Raw genomic sequence first — 23707 nt, 5'->3', positions numbered from 1 at the left:
CTTAAGGATCCCTAACCACTGACCCACTCCTTCAAACTGCAATATTCAACTCTTCAGAAAGTAAGCTTGCAATTTTCCTCTACTGACACCTTACTGTATTTACACTTATGTAATTTAGGCAGAAGGTCTGAGTACACAGCTACAAGTGTGAGATGTTCCAGCAGCCACCTTTAAGGTACAAAAATAAATATGTTTTCTGAAAGAAGAATTCTAAAGTTGTGAATCATCAGGGAAACCGAGGTGTCACAATGACCTACTGAATCAGAGCATGGGTTTCCCCAGAACGCTTAGTAGAAGTTAAAGGAATTATCTTTACTTTATGGTCCATTCCTTCAAGTTTATTAGAGTTTCCAGGAAAAAATACTGCAAGGTAACAAGCGGTTGTCTCCACAGTACAATATTCAACCTCTCTTCTCGGTCCCTTCGCTTCCGTTCACTCAAAGAGGAATCTGTAAATGGAAAGCAACAGAAATGTGAAGGCACAGGCTGGCAGTTCAGATCCCACCCGCCCAAAACTATACTGACTTTTTTTTTTCCTGCTTTGTTAGGAAGTTAATGGGAGCTCCCTATCACCTTTTCTAGTCACCACAAAGCATTTGCTCCAAGTGCATCAGAAATCAGATGGCTTTTTCCTTCATGCAGCTGGCAACCATTCAAGAATCTATTTGGCCCAGGGTGCAAAAAGTCTGGCCTATCTATTAGCCTTTATGCAAGGTACTGTGCTACCAGTTACAAATCAACTAATATGTCAGGCCAAATGTGACTCTATTCCCTGTACAGAGACGACATCTCACTTTGAACTTCCAAATTTGGTTCCCTTCCAAAGCTATGTTCAGACTCCTCCAATCAAACTAGATTGAATTACACATGATCCTTCAGTCAGCATGCAACTGGGTAACAGCATCTGCCCTCCTAGTCAGGATCGTCAGGCCATAGCAAGTCTTGCCACACTGCTAAGCTTCTCCAAAAGGAGCCCACCAGAGAGGAAGTGAATCCTGCTTTTACATCACAGTCCTTCACAGGAATGACACTGTTCATTTGGTTGCTTTCAACTGCAGTTAAAAGCACCTTTGGTTATAAATGCAGACCTCAACACTGCTGTAACACCAGTCCCTGTACACTGCCAGAACAGGTACAAAAGAAAGGTTCTTCTAACAAATGTGCCATTTTATGCTTACAGTACAGTCCAGATTAATAAAAACCCCAGGTATTTTATGGATGAGAATGGCTTGTTCAAAGGTCATCAGGCTAATGAGTGATAATAACTTTGAAAAATTTAAAGAAAATGAATTCTGAAATGAGAGAATAACACCGAAACAATGGAAAAATACTCAAAAGTAGTGTAAGTATCCAAACAGACACCAAGCTTGTTTAAACATCATTTGCTACACAAAGTCAAAATCCGTATCCTGTTTTGCATACATTTAAATCAATGCAATAATATTCATAAATTTTAAATTTGTAAAAAGCTGTTGCATTTATAATATTAATCTCATCTGAATCCTCAGCATGATGCAGTATTTCAGTCTTACTCCAGTAATTGAAACATGCTGCCTTATCAGATGCTAATACTTACATAGAAATCGCATACCTCATCCGTCATAGTCCATTTAATTTTATATTCTTTAGCTGAACTAACAGAAATCTTACAATGGCAGATACTGGATAACATCCACATTCCCTCAGAGTTACAGAATGATTTAAGCCTTTAAGTAAAGGCTTTGATTTGTTCCACGCATACAGTTCCTCACTAAATTTTGCTGTGTTCATTGCTTCATGAATCTCTGTTCTCTACTTGTCTAATAAAAATGCTCCAACCTTGTTTTTTATGACCTTGTTTTTAGTAAAGGTCACAGAAGACAATGGTGTAAGACTGCAGACAACTTGAGAAATCACTCGGTTACAAAACTTAATTAAATATGGAACTGGCACATTGAAAGCTGAAAGAAAACAAACCAAGATAATGATAATTTCTGTGCTGTACTACACAGCACAGATAATTCAGAGACACAAGGCTCTTTGTGAAGTGTTCTCAGGTTATTTTTCACGAATCCTAAACATTAACCTAAAGCCTACTTCAGATGTACCAGTAGGAAAACCAGAGGCAAGGCTGGAGATGAAGCAGTTAATGTTTTGCTGGTAATTTGTAATTGAAAACTAGTAAATTATAGTGAAGCTAAATGTCAACAGAAAAGCTAAAAACTGGGAGACTAATAACTGGATTTCTCCCAGTGTAAAATAGATTTTTATTACCAAGTACTAACTTTCCAGTGCCAAAGGGTGGGGCTGGACAGTCAGACTTCGACAACCACGTATTTGCCAACATAGTTCAGCTTTCTAGCTCAGTTCTGTTGCAGCCCCCATTGGTACCCAAGTCAACTTTACAGGGCTTACATGCAGAGGAACTATAGAGTACGAACTCTGGAGGGAGAAAAGAGTGTAAAGAGAAAACTGAATGGAAATACGAAGCATAAAGCTGAGAACATCAAGTCATTTTCCACCTACCTGTAAAGTTTCCATTGTGCTGTTCTTTGATCATTCCTACACGTCTCTGGTCACAATCTGTTCCATTCTCTGCCATTTCATAGATCAGTCAGGTATGGGGATCTTGTAGCAGAAGAAAACCAAAAAGCACAATGTCTCAATTTCTTGTTATAAAGACTCCATTTACTTCACAGTCAAAGGATACAGGCATACATCCAGCAGTTCTCCAAAGCCAAATCACAGTTATCCCACATTACACCGCCAGAGAAAGTGATTCAATTCGCACAATGACAGAGATTAAAACAGTTCCACCTACAGAAATCTAAATTTTTCACTTAAATGACAAAACTGCCTCAATTTTAACAGCTGAACAAAAGCTTGTTAAACAACCCCTTCTACTACTCAGCTCACTGTTTGGGCTCCAGCAGCAGCAGAGCTTCGCACAAACCTCAGTTCGACACTAACGGAGAGGCACTTGAGTTTTGATTCTCGTGTTAGAAAGTATCTATACTGATACTAAGCTTCCAGGTAGGTAGTATGCAAACAGACCTCAAAAACCTCACAGTCTAAAAAATTGGCCCTCAATATGGTAACTAAGATACAGAACTGCATCTCATGTTTTGCACAGTTTTAAATCTCTAAACCAGAAAAGCGAAACCCTTCAGTGGATGAGAGCTCTCTGATGGAAAGCTGTTTTGAGAAGCATACATTCTGTCTGCTAGTTTAGCCTATGGTTAGATCAACCTTAAAAAGCCCCAAAGAACAGCTGCGGTATTCCTTATCCAGGAGAGTAAATAGTGCAATAATTGGAAGCCAGCATAAACTGGCATGTTGCAAGAGGGTTTTTTCTCCTTAAAAACCAAACAGAACCTGAACAGCTGACAATTCTTATGCAATCAAACACAAAGAAAGTAGCCAGTCAGACCCCTTGCTTTAAAAATCCTCTTTTGAATCTTAAAACAGTTTCTGGAATTTTATTTTGGAAAAGAGTCCCACGGAGCTAAAGCATCTTATTTGCATTGCATTCCTCCCTGTAAGCAAACATGATTTACAGTTTTTGACAAGCTGCTTTTGTTGGAAAGAAAAGCAGTGTAGTATTAAAATGACAGCTTATATAAAACTGTCTAGTGGAGGAAATTAAAGTTTTAGAGAAAAAAATACCTCCCCTTTGATTTATGTCAGGCTTAAGAACCATGCAGCAGCTCGGGCTTGGTAAACAGGGGTGAGATCAACTCTGATTCAGACTGCAATAATGCTGTCAATTTTGTTTTAATAAAATGTTAAAATATTTCAGACACTGTATTTGCTTAATACTGCCAGGGTTACACAAGTCAGTTTGAGACAGATGTTCTTCTGAACAGGTACAAGCCTTGTGTATTACTTGTAATACAGACAAAATTGCTAGCTAGACTGCGATTACTATTTATTACTTAAACTCAATAGGAGTCCTTCCTTCAACACCTTCCTGAAATGAAATGTGCAGCAATAGAAATCTGTCTACTTAAACAAGCTAGCAGAAACTAATTTCTTGCATGTTACCATTTTTAGCCATTGAAACTTGGGCCCCAAAATATCCAAACCACCAAGAAAATTAACAGAACAGGCTTGCAAAAGTTTGCTTCTGAAAAATGCTGAAAGGCTCCAAAGGACAACAGAGGACTAACCCCCTGCAGTAGGAGGCTTTACAGCATCACTCTGCAGTCATTTGCAACCCAAGGTTTGCTCTGAACTGCTACTCAAACACCAGAGAAATGTGAACCTCATCTCCTCAGATCAGTTTTATAGCAGTCTGACACTCTGGAAGTCAGCAGAGTCACAGCAGTACTGAGCAGAGGATAACCAGCGAGTTGCCACGGTGATACCAGGATCAAATGTTTAGCCATCTACAAATTTCATTAGGACAGGAAGCCCCTGTAAATGGCAGACTGCTTCTACTGACTGCACTTACTTGGGCTTATTTTTATGTATATAAAAATATGTATTTATACACATAGAATATAAGCTATATACACACATCTGTATATCGCATACACACATAAAACTCAAATTGCAGAGGGGAAATAGTTAGCTTTGGCATCCACAGTTAGAAAGCCTGATGTTCACAGAAAGCTGCTTAAGAAGCAAAAGCCATCAGAGCTGTTCTGCACACATCCACCCTTAAAATAAAAAAGTTCTGGTTTAGGGAACTTCAGTCACATTTTGTTGGTTTAAACATAACAAACGTTAAAAAAACCCAAGAACTTAAGTGGAAGCCACATGTTCCTCATTTTGAAATCCATCTTCTTTCCTTGTGCAAATCCAGCCTTCAAAATTAAAGTCTCAATTGGTTTGGTCTCTGCTTTCATCTTAATTACATTTACAGAAAGTTAATTTACTAATACAAACTGCTCTCCCTGTTTGATGCTAAAATCTGGGCTGTGCACAACACTTCCTCTCCATGAACTGAATTCCACAGAAATCCATTAAACATCTTACTGGCACATAAAAATCATCATTCTCTAGGGATCTCAGGTGCACTGTTACATACATATTACAGCTCTCACAAGATGAACTAACAGAGCCAGTTTTACCCTGCCTGCCTAGAAAGGCATTAACCTGGGATTAGCTTTGCATAACTCCACCTCAAGTACACAAGTCAACGCTGACAGCAAAGCAGACACATAATCCCTTTGCACACTTGTGTAGAGTGAACAGTTGTTAAGGAGGTCTTAAAGTTCAACCATTCTACAGAAAAGCTCTAAAAACTTGTGCTTAGATACAAAGATGACTAGGATATTTGATACGTATCACATGACAAGTCTAAATGGGCTGCAATTAAGAAACCAAATTCTTACTGGTTTCAGAGAAAACTCCTTGGTTTATCGAAGTCTGATTATTTTTAAAGCATCTTAGCATAGGGAACTGGAGGATGCACATCCAGAAAGCTCGGCTCTTGATCTACTGTTCTGTTTGATGCGTATTTGAATCATTAGTCCTGCACTAATGTCTTCTGACAGAGATTAACGGGAGTGGGAGTCTGACCCAAAATGGAGTTATCATTCATTAACTGAGTCCACATTCTCAAGTCCATGATAGCTCACCACAGGAAATTGAATTCTATTTGCTAAACAGAACTTCACTTCTTATGAACGCTGAAAAATACAGAGCCCATATCTAAAAATAAATTTGCTTAATACATGGAGTAGTATAATATAAATGTTTAATAAACATAAAATCAAACTATTTAAAAGAGCAAAAAAACCCCCAAACAACAGCTTAGAGCAGTTTTTGCATGAGGGTTGCTTAGATCATTTGCTAGAGCTGTGCTCATACAAGAACTTCTTTGTAGGGCTGAACAAATAGGCCACAATGCACTATTCAGCTTTAGCACAAACCATAACATTAAGTATAAAAAGACAATTATCACTAGACAAAAATGTAAGCTGGTTAACAAAAAAGGCTTATGGCAACTGTGACTGGCACTTCACAGCATAAATGAGACAAAGCAAAACGAGCCATTAGAGCATGAGAACGTAACAAAATTAGGCACCGCAATCTCCACACTCTGTAATCAGAGAAAAGGCGAAAGTCTCTTCTTTGCTGAAGCTCTGGGGAGCCTGCTGGAGCACCCAAATGTTGGGTGCACTTACATAAAAGTTTAAAACAAGGCAGTTGGGTGCTTGTGCTCTCACCCAGAGGAGCCAAACATGGACCCATGTTCTGTACTAACGATTTTTTCAGGACTCCTTTCCAATGTGCTGGAACAAGGAAGCTGTTAAACTATTTTAACGATCTCAATGTTTTCCCAGGCATTGTTTGAATCACTTACCACTTCTCACTTAGAGACCCTAGGACTCTCATCTCCATCAAAGTTACTTGTCACGCAGCTGCCAGAACCGGATTTATACTCAGACCATTTTGCTGATGTTTTCTCCCAGCCACCTTAGCAACACACCGTTTTGTCATTTCTTGCATTTTAAGCCAAATGCTCCAATTCTGCTGGTATCCTGCTGCTTCTTTCTCCCCAGCCTTTCCGATAACCATTCCCTTCTTCCTTATCTACACCACTGTTCTTCACAGAATCAATTCTATGTTCTTCAATCACAATAAAGAGAACAAAAGAATAAAAAAAACAGACCTTCCCAGGTGGATAAGTAATTGCACTAAACTAGACAGCGATACACATCTGTAATATGGTTTTGTTTCGGTCATTAAATGCTCTGCTCAGGCTACAGGGACTAAGTGAGCAGTTTCTTGGCAAAGTAAGACTTTGGAGAGCGCTTCCCTTCAAAAGTCAAAGACTGCCTGGCACAGGAACACATTCAGGTAAAGGATGAGATCAGTCTTGTGAAACATTACATACCCTTTCAGCTCCGTACAACTATGTCACTCTTCACTACTTCTGTATTTGAAGCCAGCAGAACAGACAACTACGTCCTCAGCTCTGTAGACATTCAAGAGCAAAGCGACTGCTCCTCCAAACCTTCTGTCCCTACAGAGTAAGATAATACTGTTCATCATGTTATATAAAACTGACACAGTCCCTAACTTGGAGGTTAATAACTTTGCTAAAAATGACAGGAAATAGAAAATGTAACTGCTTGATTTTTTCCAGTCCTTTAACACTCATGGGAAGCATTCAATTAAAGTAAATTAGGACACAATCAGAAAGACATTCAAATCTCCATAGAGTTCACTGTAACGGGTGACTTTGATATCAGTGCATTTATTCCCATACTAAAAATATTTTTCTAACTAAAATAGTTTAATCCCTCAAAGGAAAAGTAATGCACTTAAAGACGACAAGTTTCCATTTTGTGGGTTATGCCTCTCTACACCAGACCTATTTTCCAATTCTCAGCCAAATACCAGCTCCAATATGTTATCTGAGAATTTAGAGTTAAAACTTCCAGTTTTCAAAAAAGACTTTGGGAGATGTTTTAGGAAAGAACGATTTAATATTGTTACAACACAAGTTTCAGGGCTGCCACGCATTTTCTTTTGAGGTTACTAAGAGTTCTGTCCCTGCTGTTTAGGGCCACTTGTCAGTAAGCTGCTCTCTTTGGTGGACTTTCTCAGGTGAATCATGAATATTGATGGTTGCCTATGTAGAGTGCAGCAGTAGAATTGGGTGCTATAATAATAGAGTCATCACACAGTATTACAGATGAAAAGGCACAGAAGATGGCAGGAAAGATAGAATTCATATTGTTTGGGTATTTGCTGAAACTTTAAAAATAAATAATAAAATAAAAGGAAATGGAAATAACTGGGAATGTGAATATTATCAGTGTAGCATCCCGTGCTATAACCAGCTCACAGATCAGTCCTGTGCTCCTTACAGTGGCAGGAAGCAGCAAGCCTGGGGTGCAGATCGCAGCTGACGGAAAGAGACTGCTCCGCTGCTGCTCCAATAGCTGCTGAGAAAACCACTCCAAGGTTAGCAGCAAGGGTGAAATACATTGCTGAGAGGGTGACCCATGACCACCAGAGGACACCTCCTCAGAATCACTGCTGTGCTGCCATACTAAGTTCACTTTCCCAAGTGCCCAGCTCCACCATATCTAGATTTTGAATGAGACAGCATTATAGTACACTGTACTTCATGTCCTCTCTCAAACAGGGAGTCAGGGACAAAAACTACCACAGCACTGATCAGTGCTATGATAAGGTACCTCTTGGGGAGGGCATGACATGTATGCCCAAGCAGCCCTTCTACCAAAACTGATGAGCAGAAAAGTCTGATATGAGCAGAGAGAAAGGTTTTGGAGAGAGAAAGCACACAGCACTGGAAAAAAAAAGGCTATATCTTAATATTCAGGTGACTAAACAGACAAGCATCTTTCACATCGTTAGTTCCAGAGAGCTATACACAAATCCATGCTCATACCATCTGCCAAGATGTTTGTTTCGCAGCCCTCAGACCACATTCTTCATTCAGGTGGCAGTCAAACACTCTGCCATCAGCCCCCTTAAGCTTCCAAAAGGCACAGAGGAAATAAAGGTCACAATTATTGTGACAAGATAACACACCCTGCACAAAAAAGCCTTGCTAAAATTTGGCTAGGAAAGAATGAAGAGTTAGAAACGTAAGAGTATAAACCCAGCCTTAAGCATCACCTCCTGGCTCCTCCAGCAGCTTGTGCAGAGTGTAGATTTGGCAAGAACTTTGCCTTTTATGCTATCTTGTAAGCGCTGGGAGACAGTGTCCCACAAAAAGATGTTTGAACCTGCCCAGCCATTCTATCCAGAGTGTTTCTTCTGAAAGAGGAAGTACAGCACAGATGAAAGGGAATGAATAGAAGTCATTGCCAAACCCCACAGAAAACTGTAGCTGAGACACGCTCCTGAGACAATGACTTGTGCTTTTCATAGATGGTACCAGTCTCTAACCGGAACCAATTCAGGTTACACTATGGCTGCCTTGGCCATTCAAATGTGAATACACATGCAAATTCACCACACGCATGCTGAGGCTAATTCTGAGCCTTGTAGGAGAGAAGACAATTCTTTTAAGAAGCTTGAAATAGACTGAACAATTGCCTGCCTCAAACTGACATATTCCTGTTTCCTGGATCCACATGGACAGCGCAGCCTCAAAACCAGCAAGGTCCTGCCCCATGACTACAGCTGCAACCTGCCATAGGAATACAAAAAGCTCCGTGTTGGAACAGCTTCAAGGCTGTGCCCTTTGCTCTTATGGAACAGCAAAGTCCATCCAGCTCACACTTCTCCACAAGTACCAGAAGTTAAAGTTCTACTCTGCAGGTAGTAGCATGTTTCCCATCACCATTATACCAGAAAAACTGCCCTACTCTTAATATACATCAGGAAGTTTTTTGTTTTAAAACCAAGACTTGTTAAGAAATAAGATCTCAAAATATGCACTATTTACACAGAACATTCTAAGGAGAACTATTCACAAGATGTAGTCACAAACACACCTCCTAGCAGCCTTCCAGTATCTGAAGGGGGCTTATAATGATGCTGGGGATGGACTATTCACTAGGGACAGTACAGATAGTACAAGGGGTAATGGGTTAAAACTTAAACGGGGGAAGTTTAGACCGGACATAAGGAGGAAGTTCTTTACTGTTAGGGTGGTGAGGCACTGGAATGGGTTGCCCAGGGAAGCTGTGAATGCTCCATCCCTGGCGGTGTTCAAGGCCAGGCTGGACAGAGCCTTGGGTGCCATGGTTTAGTGTGGGGTGTCCCTGCCCACGGCAGGGGGGTTGGAACTGGATGATCTTGAGGTCCTTTCCAACCCGAACTATTCTATGATTCTGTGATTCTAAACACTTCTGAGATTCAAAAGATGTTTAAAGACAAGCACAGGAAAAAAGTTTTCGGGTGAGAACAGTACAGACATTCCAGCTAAGAGGCTTGCTTCCAGTATACTCACGTTCCTCATTACTACTACCCACTTAAAAGTTACTGAGTCTCCTCCTACCCTTTCCCACAGAAACCACAAGTACCATGGATTTCAGCTGTTAAGTAGGACAAGAAGCTTACCCCAAATTAGTAAGTAGTGCTCACCTCCCATCAACTGGCTGGAAACCTGCTTTTTCAAACTCTCACCTGAAAACAGGGGATGAAGCCATCACTACAACTGTCACTTATGACCACTAAGGAATAAAAAAAAGTCCACCCATGCTGCAGAAATAATGGATTGAAAGAAAGGGGACAGACATACTGAAGGCCATTTTGATAGGCAAACTAATGCATTAAGAAGAGCTTTCCTATGCCATCATAAGGTAAGATGGTATAAAACATGAGAACCTCCAGTCAACCTACCTGGCAGGAAGCAGGGTGAAACAACCTCAGAAGAGCATAAGTCCTAGCAGTAAAACAGCACCAAAAGCCACTGCTGAAGCACAACACGTATGCTTCAAGACATAAATGAGTAGCATTCCTCCACCTCAGAGTGCTCAACCTCACATCATTAACATTAACTAAACCAGGATACCCACCTGTTGGCAAGCACAAGGACAGGAGAGAACCCTGAAGAAGTGTTGCATGTGCACATCAAAGCAGATAACCTGGATTCACAGCACTTTGTAGATAAAGAGCCACCATCAAACAAACTTGTTAGCCCTTCCCTTAGGTCACCTAAATGACTTGCCAAACATCTAAGGATCAAAACTAGAACAAAACGGGAATGTCACTGCTTTATTATCTGCTGCAACCACCAGATGACATTGGCCAGAGAATTAAGAACCAGACAAACACATCCAGGTGCTTAACTTCTGCCAACAGGAATGAGACATCAAGAGTCTTCATGGATTTGGGCCTAAATCTACTCAAGCCACCAGCAGTCTATAGGAACATGATGCAGAAGATGCAACCATCGGCTCAGCCAGGGAAACACAACACATTTCTACTGGAGAAGCACACAAAGACCATCAGTGCCTGACTCCGCAGACAGAAGGATGAGTTTCTCACTGTGTCATCAGGCATCGTCCCCTGGGCCACAGCAGGGCGATTCCACCATGCAGTCACCGGGTTTTGTCCAGCGTGAGGTGGAACGCCCCGATCACTGCAGGTCCGGTGGGCCAGGGGATGAATTCGCAGCAGCGGAGCTTTCGCCCTGAACGGCGGCGGCGACGAGCTTCCTCCGGCACTTCAGGGCCTTGAGGCGGCTTCCCCCCGCCCCAGCGCTCAGCCAGCGGCCACCTCCCAGCTGCCGCACCCGCGGCTCCCGCCACCCGCCAGCTCTCCTGCCTCGGCCTCTCCCGTCACCCCTCCGGCCCCCGCATCGCCCCGCTGGGTCACGGTGTCCCGGGACGCCGCCGCCGCCGCCACCCCCCGAAAGCGGCCCCGGGACCGGGCCTCCCGCCCCTCGGCCGCCGCCGCCACGGCCCGGCCGGGAGCGCGCTGTCACCGAGGAGACGGAGGCGAGGGGAGAAGAGAGCGCGACCCTGGGCGCGGGTGGCCGTGAGGGGAGCGGCCCCGCGGCTGGAGCTGAAGGGGCGGGACGAAGGCAGCCCCACGGGTGCTGCCGAGGGGACGGCGGCGCGGCGCCCCCCACCCGCTGTGGCAGCGCCGCACTCACCACGCTCCAAGCCGGCGGCTCCCGCTGGGCCCGGGCCAACGAGGAAGTGTGGGCGGGGACAGGCCCGCCCCTTCCCGCCTGACCCCCTGTTCGTCACTTCCGGCGCGTCTCACTCCCTGCCCCTCCCGCCCTCGGCCAGCCCGGGTCCCGGCCGTTTGAGGCAGCGTCATCTGCGGGCGACGGCGGCCTGGTGGGCTTGCGGCAGGTGAGCGGTGGGAGCGGGCCCCTGGGGACCGCGGGGCCCGGCCCGCGCTCGGTCTCTGCCCCCTCCTGCCGCAGGCCCCAGCGGCCCCGGTGCGGTTGCTTCCGCCGCCGGTGCCGGTGCGCGGCGCTTGGCGGGGCCGAGCTGGATGCGGCTCCACTCCGCCCCTCGCTCCCCACAGCGGGCAGGGGCCCTCAAGTGAACGTGGGCTTTGACGTAAACCGTCAGCGCTTTACCGTTTCTGTCCGCGTTTTTAAGTGTGAATTTCACATAATTTGTGGGTTTGTGTCTTTGGTCTGCTTCCCGAGGCGCAGCCGTCACCGGGACGTTGTTCGTGCACCGCCAGGGTGCTGTGTTTGGGAATGGCTGCGGCCTCGAACCCCGGAAGGCATCTCTGAACTCCTTCCCCAACGCGTGTTTAACGAGCACCGTTTGCCTCCACAGACCCGGGTGCACGCTCACCGCCGACAAACCCTCGAGTAAATTCTGTTCTCCCCCTCTTTTCGCAGGCAGCCTCCGAGTCCCGTCATGGATGCCCTCTCCCAGCCCGGGCTCCTCAGTGTCATTGCGGGAGTTGCCTGCGGTGTGTGCTTGGGATGGGGCATTCGGGGGAGGTTCCTCCGGCAGCCCTTGATGGGAGCCAGCGCGGCCGCCAGCAGCAGCCTGGGCAGCGAAGCCATGGGCGAGTCCGGGGAGTTCAAGATGGTGCTGATCGTCCGCAACGATTTGAAGATGGGGAGGGGTAAAGTAGCAGCACAGTGTTCCCATGCCGCTGTTTCTGCCTACAAGCAAGTGCAAAGAAGAAACCCTGAGCTCCTGAAGCAGTGGGAATACTGCGGACAACCAAAAGTGGTCCTCAAAGCTCCAGATGAGGAGACGCTGATCCAACTCCTGGCTGATGCACAACACCTTGGACTGACTGTGAGCTTAATCCAGGATGCGGGTCGTACTCAGATAGCTCCAGGCTCCCAGACTGTCCTTGGGATTGGACCGGGACCAGCTGATGTGGTAGATAAAGTTTCTGGTCACCTAAAACTCTTTTAAACTGGGGACCAAAGAAGTCTGAATGCATTGGTATGTAGTGGTATGAAGGGATAAAATCCAGGCTTATGGATTTTTTCCTCATGTGTTCTCTCATTATAAATAAAATAGCCAGGTTTTGTAAGAGATTTCACATTTGTTTCTCCAGCTTTTCTCTCCCTCAGTCTAAGGTGGGTAAGAAGATGCTGGGCTCAGTGGGGTTGAGGGGAGTAAAGCCAGCAACATTTTTGGTACCTATAAGAAGGAATTCAGTATATTGAAGATTTAATGCTGGGTTAATGGCTGAGGAGAAGCATTAGTGAAGTTTAAATTAATTTGTCCTGTATGCTGAAATGTCAGGTTCCTCCTCTCTGCCTTAACAGAAGGGATTTTTAAAGAGAAATTCTTTAATTCAGAAAAGATGAGCTGCTGTAGCAGTTAAAATTGACCCATACAACTGGGGGTATGTAATCAGCTTCCTGTGCAGTTACTCATACAGTAACTGATGCAATAGCTGGTAGCCAAGTTAAACCAGCTTTGCAACCCAGGCCTTAGCAGCCTGTAATCAGGTCTGGGGAGCAGCTGTAAGCTATAAGCATGCTCCTTTCTGGATCTGTCCATGCAGCTGCTGCACTTGCAGTAATCTGCAAGCAGTTAAGCCAAGTTCTAGGCTGAATAAGCTCATATAAACAGCTTGTCCTGCAGGGACTAAATGAAGTCATATTTTACTTGGGATTAACAGGTTCTCCTGGGGATAAGGGAGCACACCATCACAGCTGGTGTTGGGTGTGATTCAGAGCACACTGATCATGGCTCTGCAAATCCACTCTGCAGCTCCACTGTAGCTTAAACATGGTAAAAGGCAGTTGTAATTAGGGGGGACTTTAGGGGGACTTTGAGACTGTTTTTGAACAAAGCTGTTTTCTGAGAATTCTGCACTTTTACAGCCTTTCAGCCATGTCTTACAGTTGAGTACCTGTGAAATAGGTTGTAGAAGAGAAGGATTTGCCTCCATCAGTCAAATTTACAAACCCAGGGGAGCTGAAATGCAAGCATAACCAAGTGTAACAAACAGAACAGGTTTTTATACTGCACCTCTTCTTTAGACATAATACTTCTCAAAGACTGAGACTACTGACTGTAGATTTCTGCTCCAGACCGAACAAAAGCCTACACACACTTAGAGCCTGTGGCAGGTGAATTGCCCCCAGGTGCCAACACCCACCATGACACTGCTGCTGCACTGACAGGACCCCAAAACCTCACTTCAAGTTTCACAGGAGGAAGCAGGAAGGGGGTTGCAGCTACAGAGCTGGAACCTGACACTGAGAATAGGATGGCTCCTAGTTAAGAGACAGAAGTGGCTACAGTACCACAAATGGGCTCATTACACTCAAATATGACAGTATTCATAGAGAAACATTTAAGTTGATTTTATTTGAAGCTAAATATGTTTAAGGCAACTTACATACCTAGAACATGATCTCAATTTAACTGACACACCCTACTACAGTCCTAATCTATCACCTGGTCAAATATGCTGTAGTTGGCCACAATGCAGCCAACTATTGAAAAGTGCTATTTTTTTCTCTCTGGCATAATCTTTCTATAGAAAAAGCATTACATGTTTTCTTGTATCACCCCCTCAGTGCAAGACACCACTACCAGTCTCCATTGCTGCTCTTCTAATGGCCCCTCATTCCTTTGAATGTATGCACTTGCATGTCCTGTACTAGCACGATAATACTTGGCTTGAGTTTGAAGGTCCTGTTTGAAGACAGTAAAGTGAAGCTACCACTGTGCAGCATGTCCACAGTCCAGTAATTTATTTTTAAACTGAGTAATTTCAAATTGCACAAACAAAACTGAACAGCAATATGCTTGAATTCTCTCTTCTGTACACTCAAAACAGTGATCTAAAACACCACAATATCCAACATACACAAACCTCAGGGCAGGGTTAGTAAATACACAGATTGGAATCATGGTGCTCTGTTCCTGAATGGAATGTCCCACAAAAGCACAGGATACAGCACAACATAAGGTCATCTGATACATATGGAGTGAGCAAAAAGACACTAGCATTTTCTATATGCATAACTGGAAAAACCTGCATAGGTTAAGAAAAAAAAACTCCAACCAACTCGTACTCATTTTAAGTCAGGCAAGGTTGTCTGTACGCATTTTAAATTCTTTTAGAGCTATGCAATCCAACCAAGGTAGGATATGCTGATTAGTGTTGTCTCTTGTCAGCGGTCTTGCAAGGTCAAATACAATCTTCGCTTTAGCTTTCTCCGAATATACAGTGATACTTAAATGCATTTAGAATAGACAGTACATACTGTAAGCTGCTCACATACAATGAACTTAAGATTCAATATTAGAGTGTAACACTATAGAGTGCAAATCAGAATCTTCACAATAGACTTAATGGTAATAAGCAGTCCTGCAAAAGCCCACTTGAACAAAGTCGTTTAAACTATTCCCCTTTTAAAGTCTAAATGACATGGAATGTGAAAAAAGATTTAACATAAGTGATTCAAATAGTTTGCGCTAGAAAAAACAGTCCTTCATGAAGTAAAGGTTACAAGAACACGAGGCAGAACTCTTGCTTTTCCCTGTTATGAGTTAAAGCGGGGAGGGACGGTGGAAGTTTCAGTAAGAAAATACACTAGCTCCAAACTGACTTGTGCTGCATCTCACATGCTGTACCCAAAGCCAGGCTGCGGTTGCCCATATGGAGGTGCAGTGTAGCCATAGCCAAAAGGTGCTTGTGGAGGAACTGCGACACTGGGTCCTGCTGTCAACATTAGCTGTGGCTGACCTGAAAGACAGAATTGATTCATCTTTATTCCTCGGTACCGAGAGATCAGCCAGCAGAATGCCTGCAACCTCCTTGTAGACATTTGTATGCTTAACAGTTAAGTCCCTACTGACCTCTTTTGGGGTCCTCAGAAGCCAGAATGGGCATTTCCCCACAAAACCTCAGGATGACAGATTCTATGGTTAGAAATACTACACTGTGAAGTACCTGGACACAGATTCTTGAATTCTGGGGTAAGTAGTTCAAGTTCTTAGACATCTGATGATGAGAGAGAAAGGAACAGCTTCCTGCTCCTTCAGCACTGGTGAGTTCACCCAGTCCCAGAGTCAGTCTGGCTCTTAAAATAGCATTTCCTGCTCCAACTGCATTAGTAACTCTGCCTTGCTGAAGGCCAGAGCCCTATGCTACAGTGAGCCTGATGCAAAGGCTTGACCCCTGCAGCGCTAAAGCTTCCAGAACATTCTCAGAAACCACATTCACTACTTTGATAAGCAGCTGATAGTCAGACACTCACAATTCAGTGAGACAGCCCAATAGTTTGCAGTTATTGCAGGGTGGCCAGGACACAGCTCCAGACTGGTTCAGCCTTACAGTAGCCAGCAGCCAAACATTTTAAGAGCATTAAGCGTGCACAGACAACTGTTGCAAGAGTTTTGCTTTAACAGACAGTGTCGATCGGATTATTTATAGAATCATAGAACAGTTAGGGTTGGAAAGGACCTTAAGATCATCCAGTTCCAACCCCTCTGCCATGGGGCAGGGACACCTCACACTAAACCATGTCACCCAAGGCTCTTGTCACATTAGGACTTGGAACTAGGTTTTGTAACATCACATCCTGTGGCTTTATGGCTAATATCCCACACTTCTTGTACTGCTTTACGATGTGGAGACTGCAGCTGTCAGCTATACAGCAAAGGCTCCTTTATTACTGGATAGAATTCATATTCTACCAGAATTAGTGGGATAATCTCAATACAAAGGAAATACCCAAGACAGACAAAGCAAGTTGAGCAAGGTTCAAATAACGCACTTGCTAGGGGTCTGGAATTATACAGCTTCCGCACTCCTTTCCTTTAAAGCATTTCTTTAATAGGGTGGGACAATCTTAAATCCTGTGGCTCAGATGCTGCTGCTAAAATTGGAGTGGTACTTTATTCCGTATTTTGGAACACATTCCTTTAAGACTTGATTTCACACAAAGAACATTCCCACTTCCAAGGACACCCTTGGAAAAGCCATAACTAGAAAAGTGGTGTTTTTAAAGCAGAGCACACTATTGACAACACATGAACTAAAGCATTACCATAAACAATAGGTTGTGTTTCTGTAGCTTGCTCCTCTTCCTTTCTCAAAGACTCTGATGCATCCAGTTTATCCACCTGGAATGGAAACCAACAATTAAAAAAACTCTTCTCAGAAGAGGTACTTATTCATGGCAGAGAAGTGGAAAAGCCTTAGTGGTATGTTAACACCCATCAAGAAAAGGAGACCATTTATAAGTTAAGATCAATTCAAGTAGCAATGTTGGTACTGGTGCAGTCAAGATTGTCCATTTCCTGAACCCCTAATTGAGGGATTTGTGGAACTTCTTTGAAAGCTCACTCCAGGTTGAAGCTTTATATGAAAGGACCTGAGCTACTGCGACATCAGTAAGCTCATCAGTCAGTATGGCTCTGGCTACTTCAAACCAACAGCCTTTGGACACAGATTTTAGCACAATGTCAGCTGGAGACCTTTGGAGTTGGAACAATTGCTAAGATAATGCCCAGACCTGGAGGAGTTTCCCTGAATATAACATTGAGGCAAAGGAATCCGAAGTTGGTATTTGCATACAGCAGACTGCAATAGCATCCGACATGTCACTTGAGCCTCAAGATTTCACTTTCCAAACTCATTCACTCATGCAATTTAAATTCAAATGCAGAGAATGCATGTGTATAAGACTTGCTTTTTTCCACTCTAAAACTGTGTGGCAGTCAGCCTAAACCCACAAATACTCAACTTGTTTGAGCTTAATTCAGAGTGACAAGACAAGACTAGCCAGCTTCCCTCTGCTGCACAGCAAGTGCCATTGTGCTGTTAAGCCCACCCCTAAAGAAAGGCATGAGAAGAAACTTATTCTTGTGAAATACTGCTTGCTACTAAAACGAATCCAAGGAAACTCAGCATTACTACAGTGTAAGGCAGGCCCTGAAACTGAAACCACAAAAAGAATCAAGAATTGGTATTTGACCTGAGAGATAAGATTTAGAATTAAGTCAAAGACAATCATGCCAATTACTTTGTAAGACAGTAAGACAACTCGCAAACCAGATTAATCTCATTTCATTTACTTAACAAAGGAGCTTGAAGACGGGTTTCCTGCACTTACACAGGGTCAGCATTACTTGTTCAGCTACAATAGCATTCATGAGTTGAACAGTTTTTAGCTTAACTGCTACATTAGCAAATACTTGCAGGCAGCTGTAATGGATTTCTTCAGGTTAGTTGTGAGTTACAACATGTGTTCCAAAAACCTGTTAATCTGTAACCTCAATTAGAGGCGTACATCCAGGAAGTGGCGTAAGTCCTGGGCTTCACAAGTTCATTCATTGACTGGGCTTTCACAAGCCTTTTTGTTGCCTCACACCAGTATCTGGCTTGCTGCTCTCAAAGTGCACAGGAGTGTTTGCCAGTGCTTCAAGACTCATTTCCAGGCACCATGCTGAGAACTGCGCTGTTTTTAAGTCAAACAGCAACACACTGAACACAGAAGCACAAGTTTAGAGATGCAAATCCAAGGAAAATGTGCAGTTTCCCGTTAAGCAGAGGCATTTGGCTTACACGCACTTGGAAAGTCTCCAGCCCAGGACATTTAATGCAGTTTTGATGCCTCCCCTCAAAGCTAAACCAATACTGACAACAATAAGCGCAAGTTTGAAACCAGCCTGCAGGATGGTTTTTACACCACTTGCTTGAGCATCATCAGGTTCAGTACCCTACACACTTGTAGCAAGAGTGTTTTAAAGGCTTTTCCACAAGGACTGCAATAAGCTGCAGAGGAAAAGTAACATGCATTCAATGTTATTGTGCTATGTGTGCATGAAAAAGAGGCAAAAGTACTGAAGCAAGAGTGAGGTCTGAAGATGACTGCCATACAGGCTCCCCCCAAAAACCACACGCAGCCCACAGCAATGCCTTGTAGCTTAAGGAATAGTGGGATGTAATTGCAATGACTGCTACACATGCGTAGTCTATGCAAACACTGCAGTTCAATTACCTTTTTTCACACACACGCTTTTTTACTGCCTCACTCACTAGCTGCCGAAGGACCTTACACTATGCATTTTAGTCAGGTTAGCCTTGAGTTCCAGTGGTGTAATTACAGACAGCTTGTCACCAAAAAGGAGTCTGCATTTAGTCCATCTTCAAGCTATTGGTCAGTTTGTTCATCCTTTACTCCACCACATTAATGGAAAACTCAACACTAGAGCTGACCTCTGGTCTAAGGAGAATCAGAGTGGTATTTGTACAGAAACAGATGGTCAGAAATCTAAGAGATTTGTCCTTTGGAAGGGCAAAATTGCACAGCAAAAGGCAAGCCTCAAGAGCAATAAGCTTTTTGTTTTGTTTGGTTTTGTGTTTTTTAAATGAGGTAGCAAGAGAAGTTTAGTGAAGCTGAGGGGCTTGGAAAGCAGTCTTCTTTGCACAACTACAAGAAATTTACTACCGGGAACAGAATCATAGGCTTTGTCTAACAGCTGAAGTTTTAAGTTGCTACGTGAACTACAGCACCATGTGGATTAGACTAGCACCAGAAGAACTGCACACCTGAGTGAGGAAGAGTGAAGAAGTCTCTTCTGAAGCAGCTAGTATCTATGCTCCCTACTGTCAGCACGCATTAGTAATGATCAGAGATCAGAAACTGGATCACAGTCCTTAAACTAGCAAATGCCATATTGATTTATGGTTCAGAGTGTGCAAGACTTAATGATTTCTTATTGTAGGAGGTTCTTCCAGTCAGATTGATTGTCCAATAACAGCACTTACATATCCCCTTGACACCAAGTTGACTGTGATCCAACTGATCACCTGTACACCCTTCCTGAGGCTCTATTAGCTTATCAGTAGCAAGTGAATCTACTTTCGTCCTACAGCACTAGCTACTTTCAGAGTTAAACAATTTGCATATGCTTTAGTGATACTGTTTGGGGAAAAAGCAGTAGCAGCAGTGTAGTAAACATAGGAAAGAAAAAAACTCATGCAGAATCCTTAGACTTAGTCCTCCAGACTTAAAGATGGAAAACAAGAATCAACTTTCACCTTTTCCTTTATTGCATCAACCTGCAAAGGAATTCAGAAGGTGCAGCTTAGAAAAATCAAATTCCATATTTAGCATATAAAAGGTAGAAACAAAAGCGTCAGGGGAGAAATTATTAAGGTACAGGTGAGTAAAACCAAAGATACACCAGAAGTATCTGCTTTAGAAAGGCAGCTCTGCTTGTTGCTAGATCTTAAGGCATTGATTTTATTAGCTATACTACAGTTACACCCTAAATCCTTTAAAGATTAGTATTTCATGATCTGCTAAGAATCCTACCCCAAGACTACTACTCTCAAGGGAAGCCTAGTACTAGCTTGGTACATCAGGCACATCTGACAAGCAACATTACTGCTTAGATAGCTCCCCACCTCTCCCAAAATACAACTCTTAAGGATAGCAGATTGGTTATAGGATTAAAGAGTAGTCCTGCCTTCAGCAATAACAGCCAGGTAAATAGGTGCCAGCTAGATAGGCACTCTAGTCTTCATTGACTCAAGCCTGAATTAAGCTTTTACTTATCACAGAAGGAGTCCTAATAATTAAGGAATATATCCCAAAAGCTTCAGCTGGGCAAATCTTGCTAGCAACACCTGGTATCTGGTTCAGTCTGTCAGAGCATTACCAAGTACTTTCCCCAACCTAAGCTGCTTCAAGCAAAAGCTGAGTTGTAATTAGTGCCATTAAGCATCAGAGCCACATTTTAGAGTTAAATGAACAGCAGACCAAGTTAACTCAAGATCTAGCTATAAAGATTTTTTTAGTATACAGTCTAGAATTTAGTTAGAGCTAGGATTCCTGACTGACAACAGCATATGAAAAGCCTAAATCCTGGATCTACTTTAAGACACTGCCCATGGTCAGGCAAATACTACTGATGTAGGTTCTGTAATTGGTAGATAGGGTGGAGTCTGCAAGTGTTTCAGTCTCCTGGAGGGCGAAGTCTCTCCCCAGATGGACTGAAAAATAAGGGTGGACATGGACAGACATTTGACGAAGCCCAAATCAATGTTAGTAGCAAGCAGACAGTCTCAAGGCATACACCACAGTGACTAACAAGCTTTCAGCATTGGAGAAGCACCTACTCTTACCTTGGTCAAGTATTCCTTCATGACCTGAATGAAGTATGGCATGGCAAAGTCCATGATGTTGTGCCTCCACGCTGTTTCCAAGACAACATCTGGCCTTAGGAGATCATAGCAAGTGAAGAGACAAGCACCAAAGCATTCTCTCTTGTTCTCTTGCAAGAACCACTGCAACAACTCTTCTGCCAGTTCAGTATCTTTGGATTCTGAAGCATACTGCATTGCATCCTACAACATGAGACAGCCTGTTTAGCCTCAAGTACCATAGTACAATCATCAGTACTGATGTGCTATTTAACTAACCTGCAATCTATCACTGACATTAGCAGAGAGGAGACAGTCTACCACTTGTTTCCAAGAAACCTGCCATCTACTGCACCTCTGAAGTAAGATTGCCAGATTAGAAGCCACCTAGTGGCATCAAAGAAGATGCAGCTCTACTAAAAAATCACAGGTCTCCAAACAAGCCAAGTATGCTAAACCAGACCTCTGTGGTGGTCTTACCTTATACAGTCTGTCTTTCTTACAGAGCTCTACACTCTGTTTCCAGCGATTGTTTCCTTTGAAGAGATAAGCAGCAATCCTTCGGAACTCTATTAGCTCATGCTTCTCCAAACGTTGAGCAAGAGAAATGTTGTCAAAGTTGTCATAAGCATCTATAGAAGTCCTAAGAGCCTAAGCAGAAAAAGAAGTTATTCACACCTCAGATGTACAACTGCATCCACAAAAATGCATTTTCCATACAACTTAATTCTGTATTCCTGATTCTAGGAGGATAAAGTATGCTAGCCACACCTGAAGAAATTTCTGAGAAGCCAGCGTTTGATACACATGCAGTTTAGTTACACATGCTGAGGTTAAGAGCCTCTGAATACCAGACAGCTGTTCTCCGAAAACAGTAGAACAACTAGACAACACAACTGTTTGCCCCTTCTGTGAGTTTTCCTTAGCATCCACTGTTTGCCTTAAATAAGAACTCATCTATCACACTCAGAGCAGCCAGTCCATCCCCAGAGCCCAAAAAACTCTCAGAAAACTACTAACAGTTCTCCACTTAATCCTCGGCTAGTCACCACTCGTTCAGTTTGAAGTGTCAAAGAACATTTACTTAAGGAATTCAAGTTCAGCAAGCAGGTAAAATCTACTGAAAATGAGGGAGAAACCTGCACTTCCAGACTTTACAGACAAAACATTAGGTTAACACTGACTAGAAACCAGCAGCAGTTCAGGAATAACTACTTCTGTTATATGCAGAATATACAGCATGCAAGTCGATACCTGTTCCAGGTACCTGTTTCAAGATGAGACTTACCTGGTAGTCTTCTTCGATAATGAAAAGGTTGTTCAGGGACTCATTCACTGATTTGTTGTTGTGATTTTGAACAGAGCGCAGATAAGGTTTAACCAGTGGTAGCTGTTTAACCTTCAAGGAACCAGGTAGATAAATTTAAGTCAAGATTAACTTTTTGTAGAAGTCTCCCAGCATCTTCCCTGACAATGACATAGCCAAGTATTTTAAAGTACCACTAGAGCTAAATACTCTTCCAACTGTAGCTTTTTCTTTGATTCCAACAGTAGGAAAATTACCTTTGTGAAGAAGGTGACAGCACGAGTGTGGTCAAGTCGAGGAGACAACACCATCAGCAGATCATTGAGCAACAGAGGTTTAAATTCCAAATAGAACTGAACTGCCTTGTAATAAAGTTCCACATTGGCCACCTAGAGATGAGCAAGGATGCACATTCAGAGCAGAAGCATGATTGTAGAGAAATTAAAGTGAAAGACAAACAATCTTAGATATTCCAGCACAACTCAGCCACCCATCCAAGACTCATTCTTGTCTCTAGAAATCTCTTTAGTTACTGTAGTTTACTTGCTTTGAAATTGTATGGTACTATCAAGAACTTTGAAATTTAAACATGCTACTAGTGAAGGAAAGAGAACTGAAGCACACATAGTGAAAGAAGGTAAAGTTCTTGCTGAGTAATACCTTTGTGATGATATCTTTGAACTGGCCTTCTTTCCAAGCATCTGTTGGGTGATTCATCATTGTGATTATGGCATTATCATACTCTTCATACTTATCATACAAGAACACCAGTTCAGCCCAGAGGTGGGCTTGTTCTGCAGCTCTCAGAACCTAAGCAAAAGGCAGATTAGAAATTCCAGTTAACGTGTATTGCCACTAGTATCCATCAGTGCTCAGGCTTTAGCACTATTAATAACCCCATGAGCAGCTATTGCAAAAGCTAAGCTACAGGCAATCCCAACAGATGTGTTCTAATTTAAGGCCTCAGACTTTCACCTTGGGGATGTTGACTCTGGACCAGAACAGCTCCAAGTGCTCCCTCATCTTCTGTGGCTTGAACTTGGAGTAGAGAATTGCTAGCTCTGTAAACATCCCCATGTGTGCCCGCTCAAGTCCAAGTGCTGCTTCCAACATAGTTATCAGCTCTTCAAAGTAGCCACGATCCTAAGACAGATGTTTCATGTTAGGAACCAACCTCACTACATGTCCAGTTTTCAACAGAGTTACTATGAAAGAATTTAGACTATGACCATAAAACAGGAGTTAGCCTAGTTACCTGGTAATAGTTAATGAGCTCTTCCAACTCATCTGCATGCACTACAATATGAAGTCCACACAACTGGGCCAGGCGGAACTCTTTTCCATCAACACAAGCAAAGCAGACCTGGAATTGACAATTGTATTATTGCTTATCATCAAAGCTTCTGAAGAGGCTACAGCTCTGAAGTC

At 43.1% G+C, this 23707-nt stretch overlaps 3 protein-coding genes across 7 annotated transcripts in view; 1 reads left to right on the top strand and 2 right to left on the bottom strand.

Annotated features, from left to right (window-relative positions):
- Window positions 1-11584, bottom strand: part of VMP1 (vacuole membrane protein 1) — a gene marked incomplete at its 5' end in the record, with an annotated part of 66938 nt that extends 55354 nt beyond the window's left edge. The window contains 4 exons of one of the 4 annotated variants that reach the window (XM_080629767.1): window positions 317-449; window positions 2506-2607; window positions 6293-6558; window positions 6827-6880. In XM_080629767.1, coding sequence (XP_080485893.1) covers window positions 317-449; window positions 2506-2581 — 209 coding nt within the window. Of the gene's footprint in view, window positions 1-316; window positions 450-2505; window positions 2608-6292; window positions 6559-6826; window positions 6944-10433; window positions 10482-11515 lie in introns of those variants that run through there. The other 3 variants (XM_080629765.1, XM_080629766.1, XM_080629768.1) reach the window with 3 other exon arrangements.
- Window positions 11585-11630: 46 nt separating this feature from the next.
- On the top strand, window positions 11631-12886 carry PTRH2 (peptidyl-tRNA hydrolase 2). Its single transcript, XM_080629934.1, has 2 exons — window positions 11631-11720; window positions 12227-12886. The coding sequence occupies exon 2, from the start codon at window positions 12246-12248 to the stop codon at window positions 12759-12761; it is 516 nt and encodes a 171-aa protein (XP_080486060.1). The 5' UTR covers window positions 11631-11720; window positions 12227-12245; the 3' UTR covers window positions 12762-12886.
- A 1339-nt stretch (window positions 12887-14225) lies between these two features.
- The window catches only part of CLTC (clathrin heavy chain), a 34285-nt gene continuing 24803 nt past the window's right edge, over window positions 14226-23707 (bottom strand). For both annotated transcript variants that reach the window (XM_080630165.1, XM_080630166.1), the window contains exons 24-32: window positions 23535-23642; window positions 23255-23422; window positions 22940-23089; window positions 22537-22668; window positions 22262-22372; window positions 21454-21624; window positions 20956-21177; window positions 16868-16943; window positions 14226-15561 (exon numbers count right to left, since the gene is read on the bottom strand). In XM_080630165.1, the coding sequence (XP_080486291.1) occupies window positions 15437-15561; window positions 16868-16943; window positions 20956-21177; window positions 21454-21624; window positions 22262-22372; window positions 22537-22668; window positions 22940-23089; window positions 23255-23422; window positions 23535-23642 (1263 nt within the window). In that variant the 3' untranslated portion in view covers window positions 14226-15436. The remainder of the gene's footprint in view (window positions 15562-16867; window positions 16944-20955; window positions 21178-21453; window positions 21625-22261; window positions 22373-22536; window positions 22669-22939; window positions 23090-23254; window positions 23423-23534; window positions 23643-23707) is intronic.

The sequence above is a fragment of the Psittacula echo genome (assembly GCF_963264785.1).
Source record: "Psittacula echo genome assembly, chromosome: 15".
Lineage (NCBI taxonomy): Eukaryota > Metazoa > Chordata > Aves > Psittaciformes > Psittacidae > Psittacula > Psittacula echo.
Note: the sequence above shows the minus strand (reverse complement) of the source record. Positions and strands in the feature narration are given on the sequence as shown.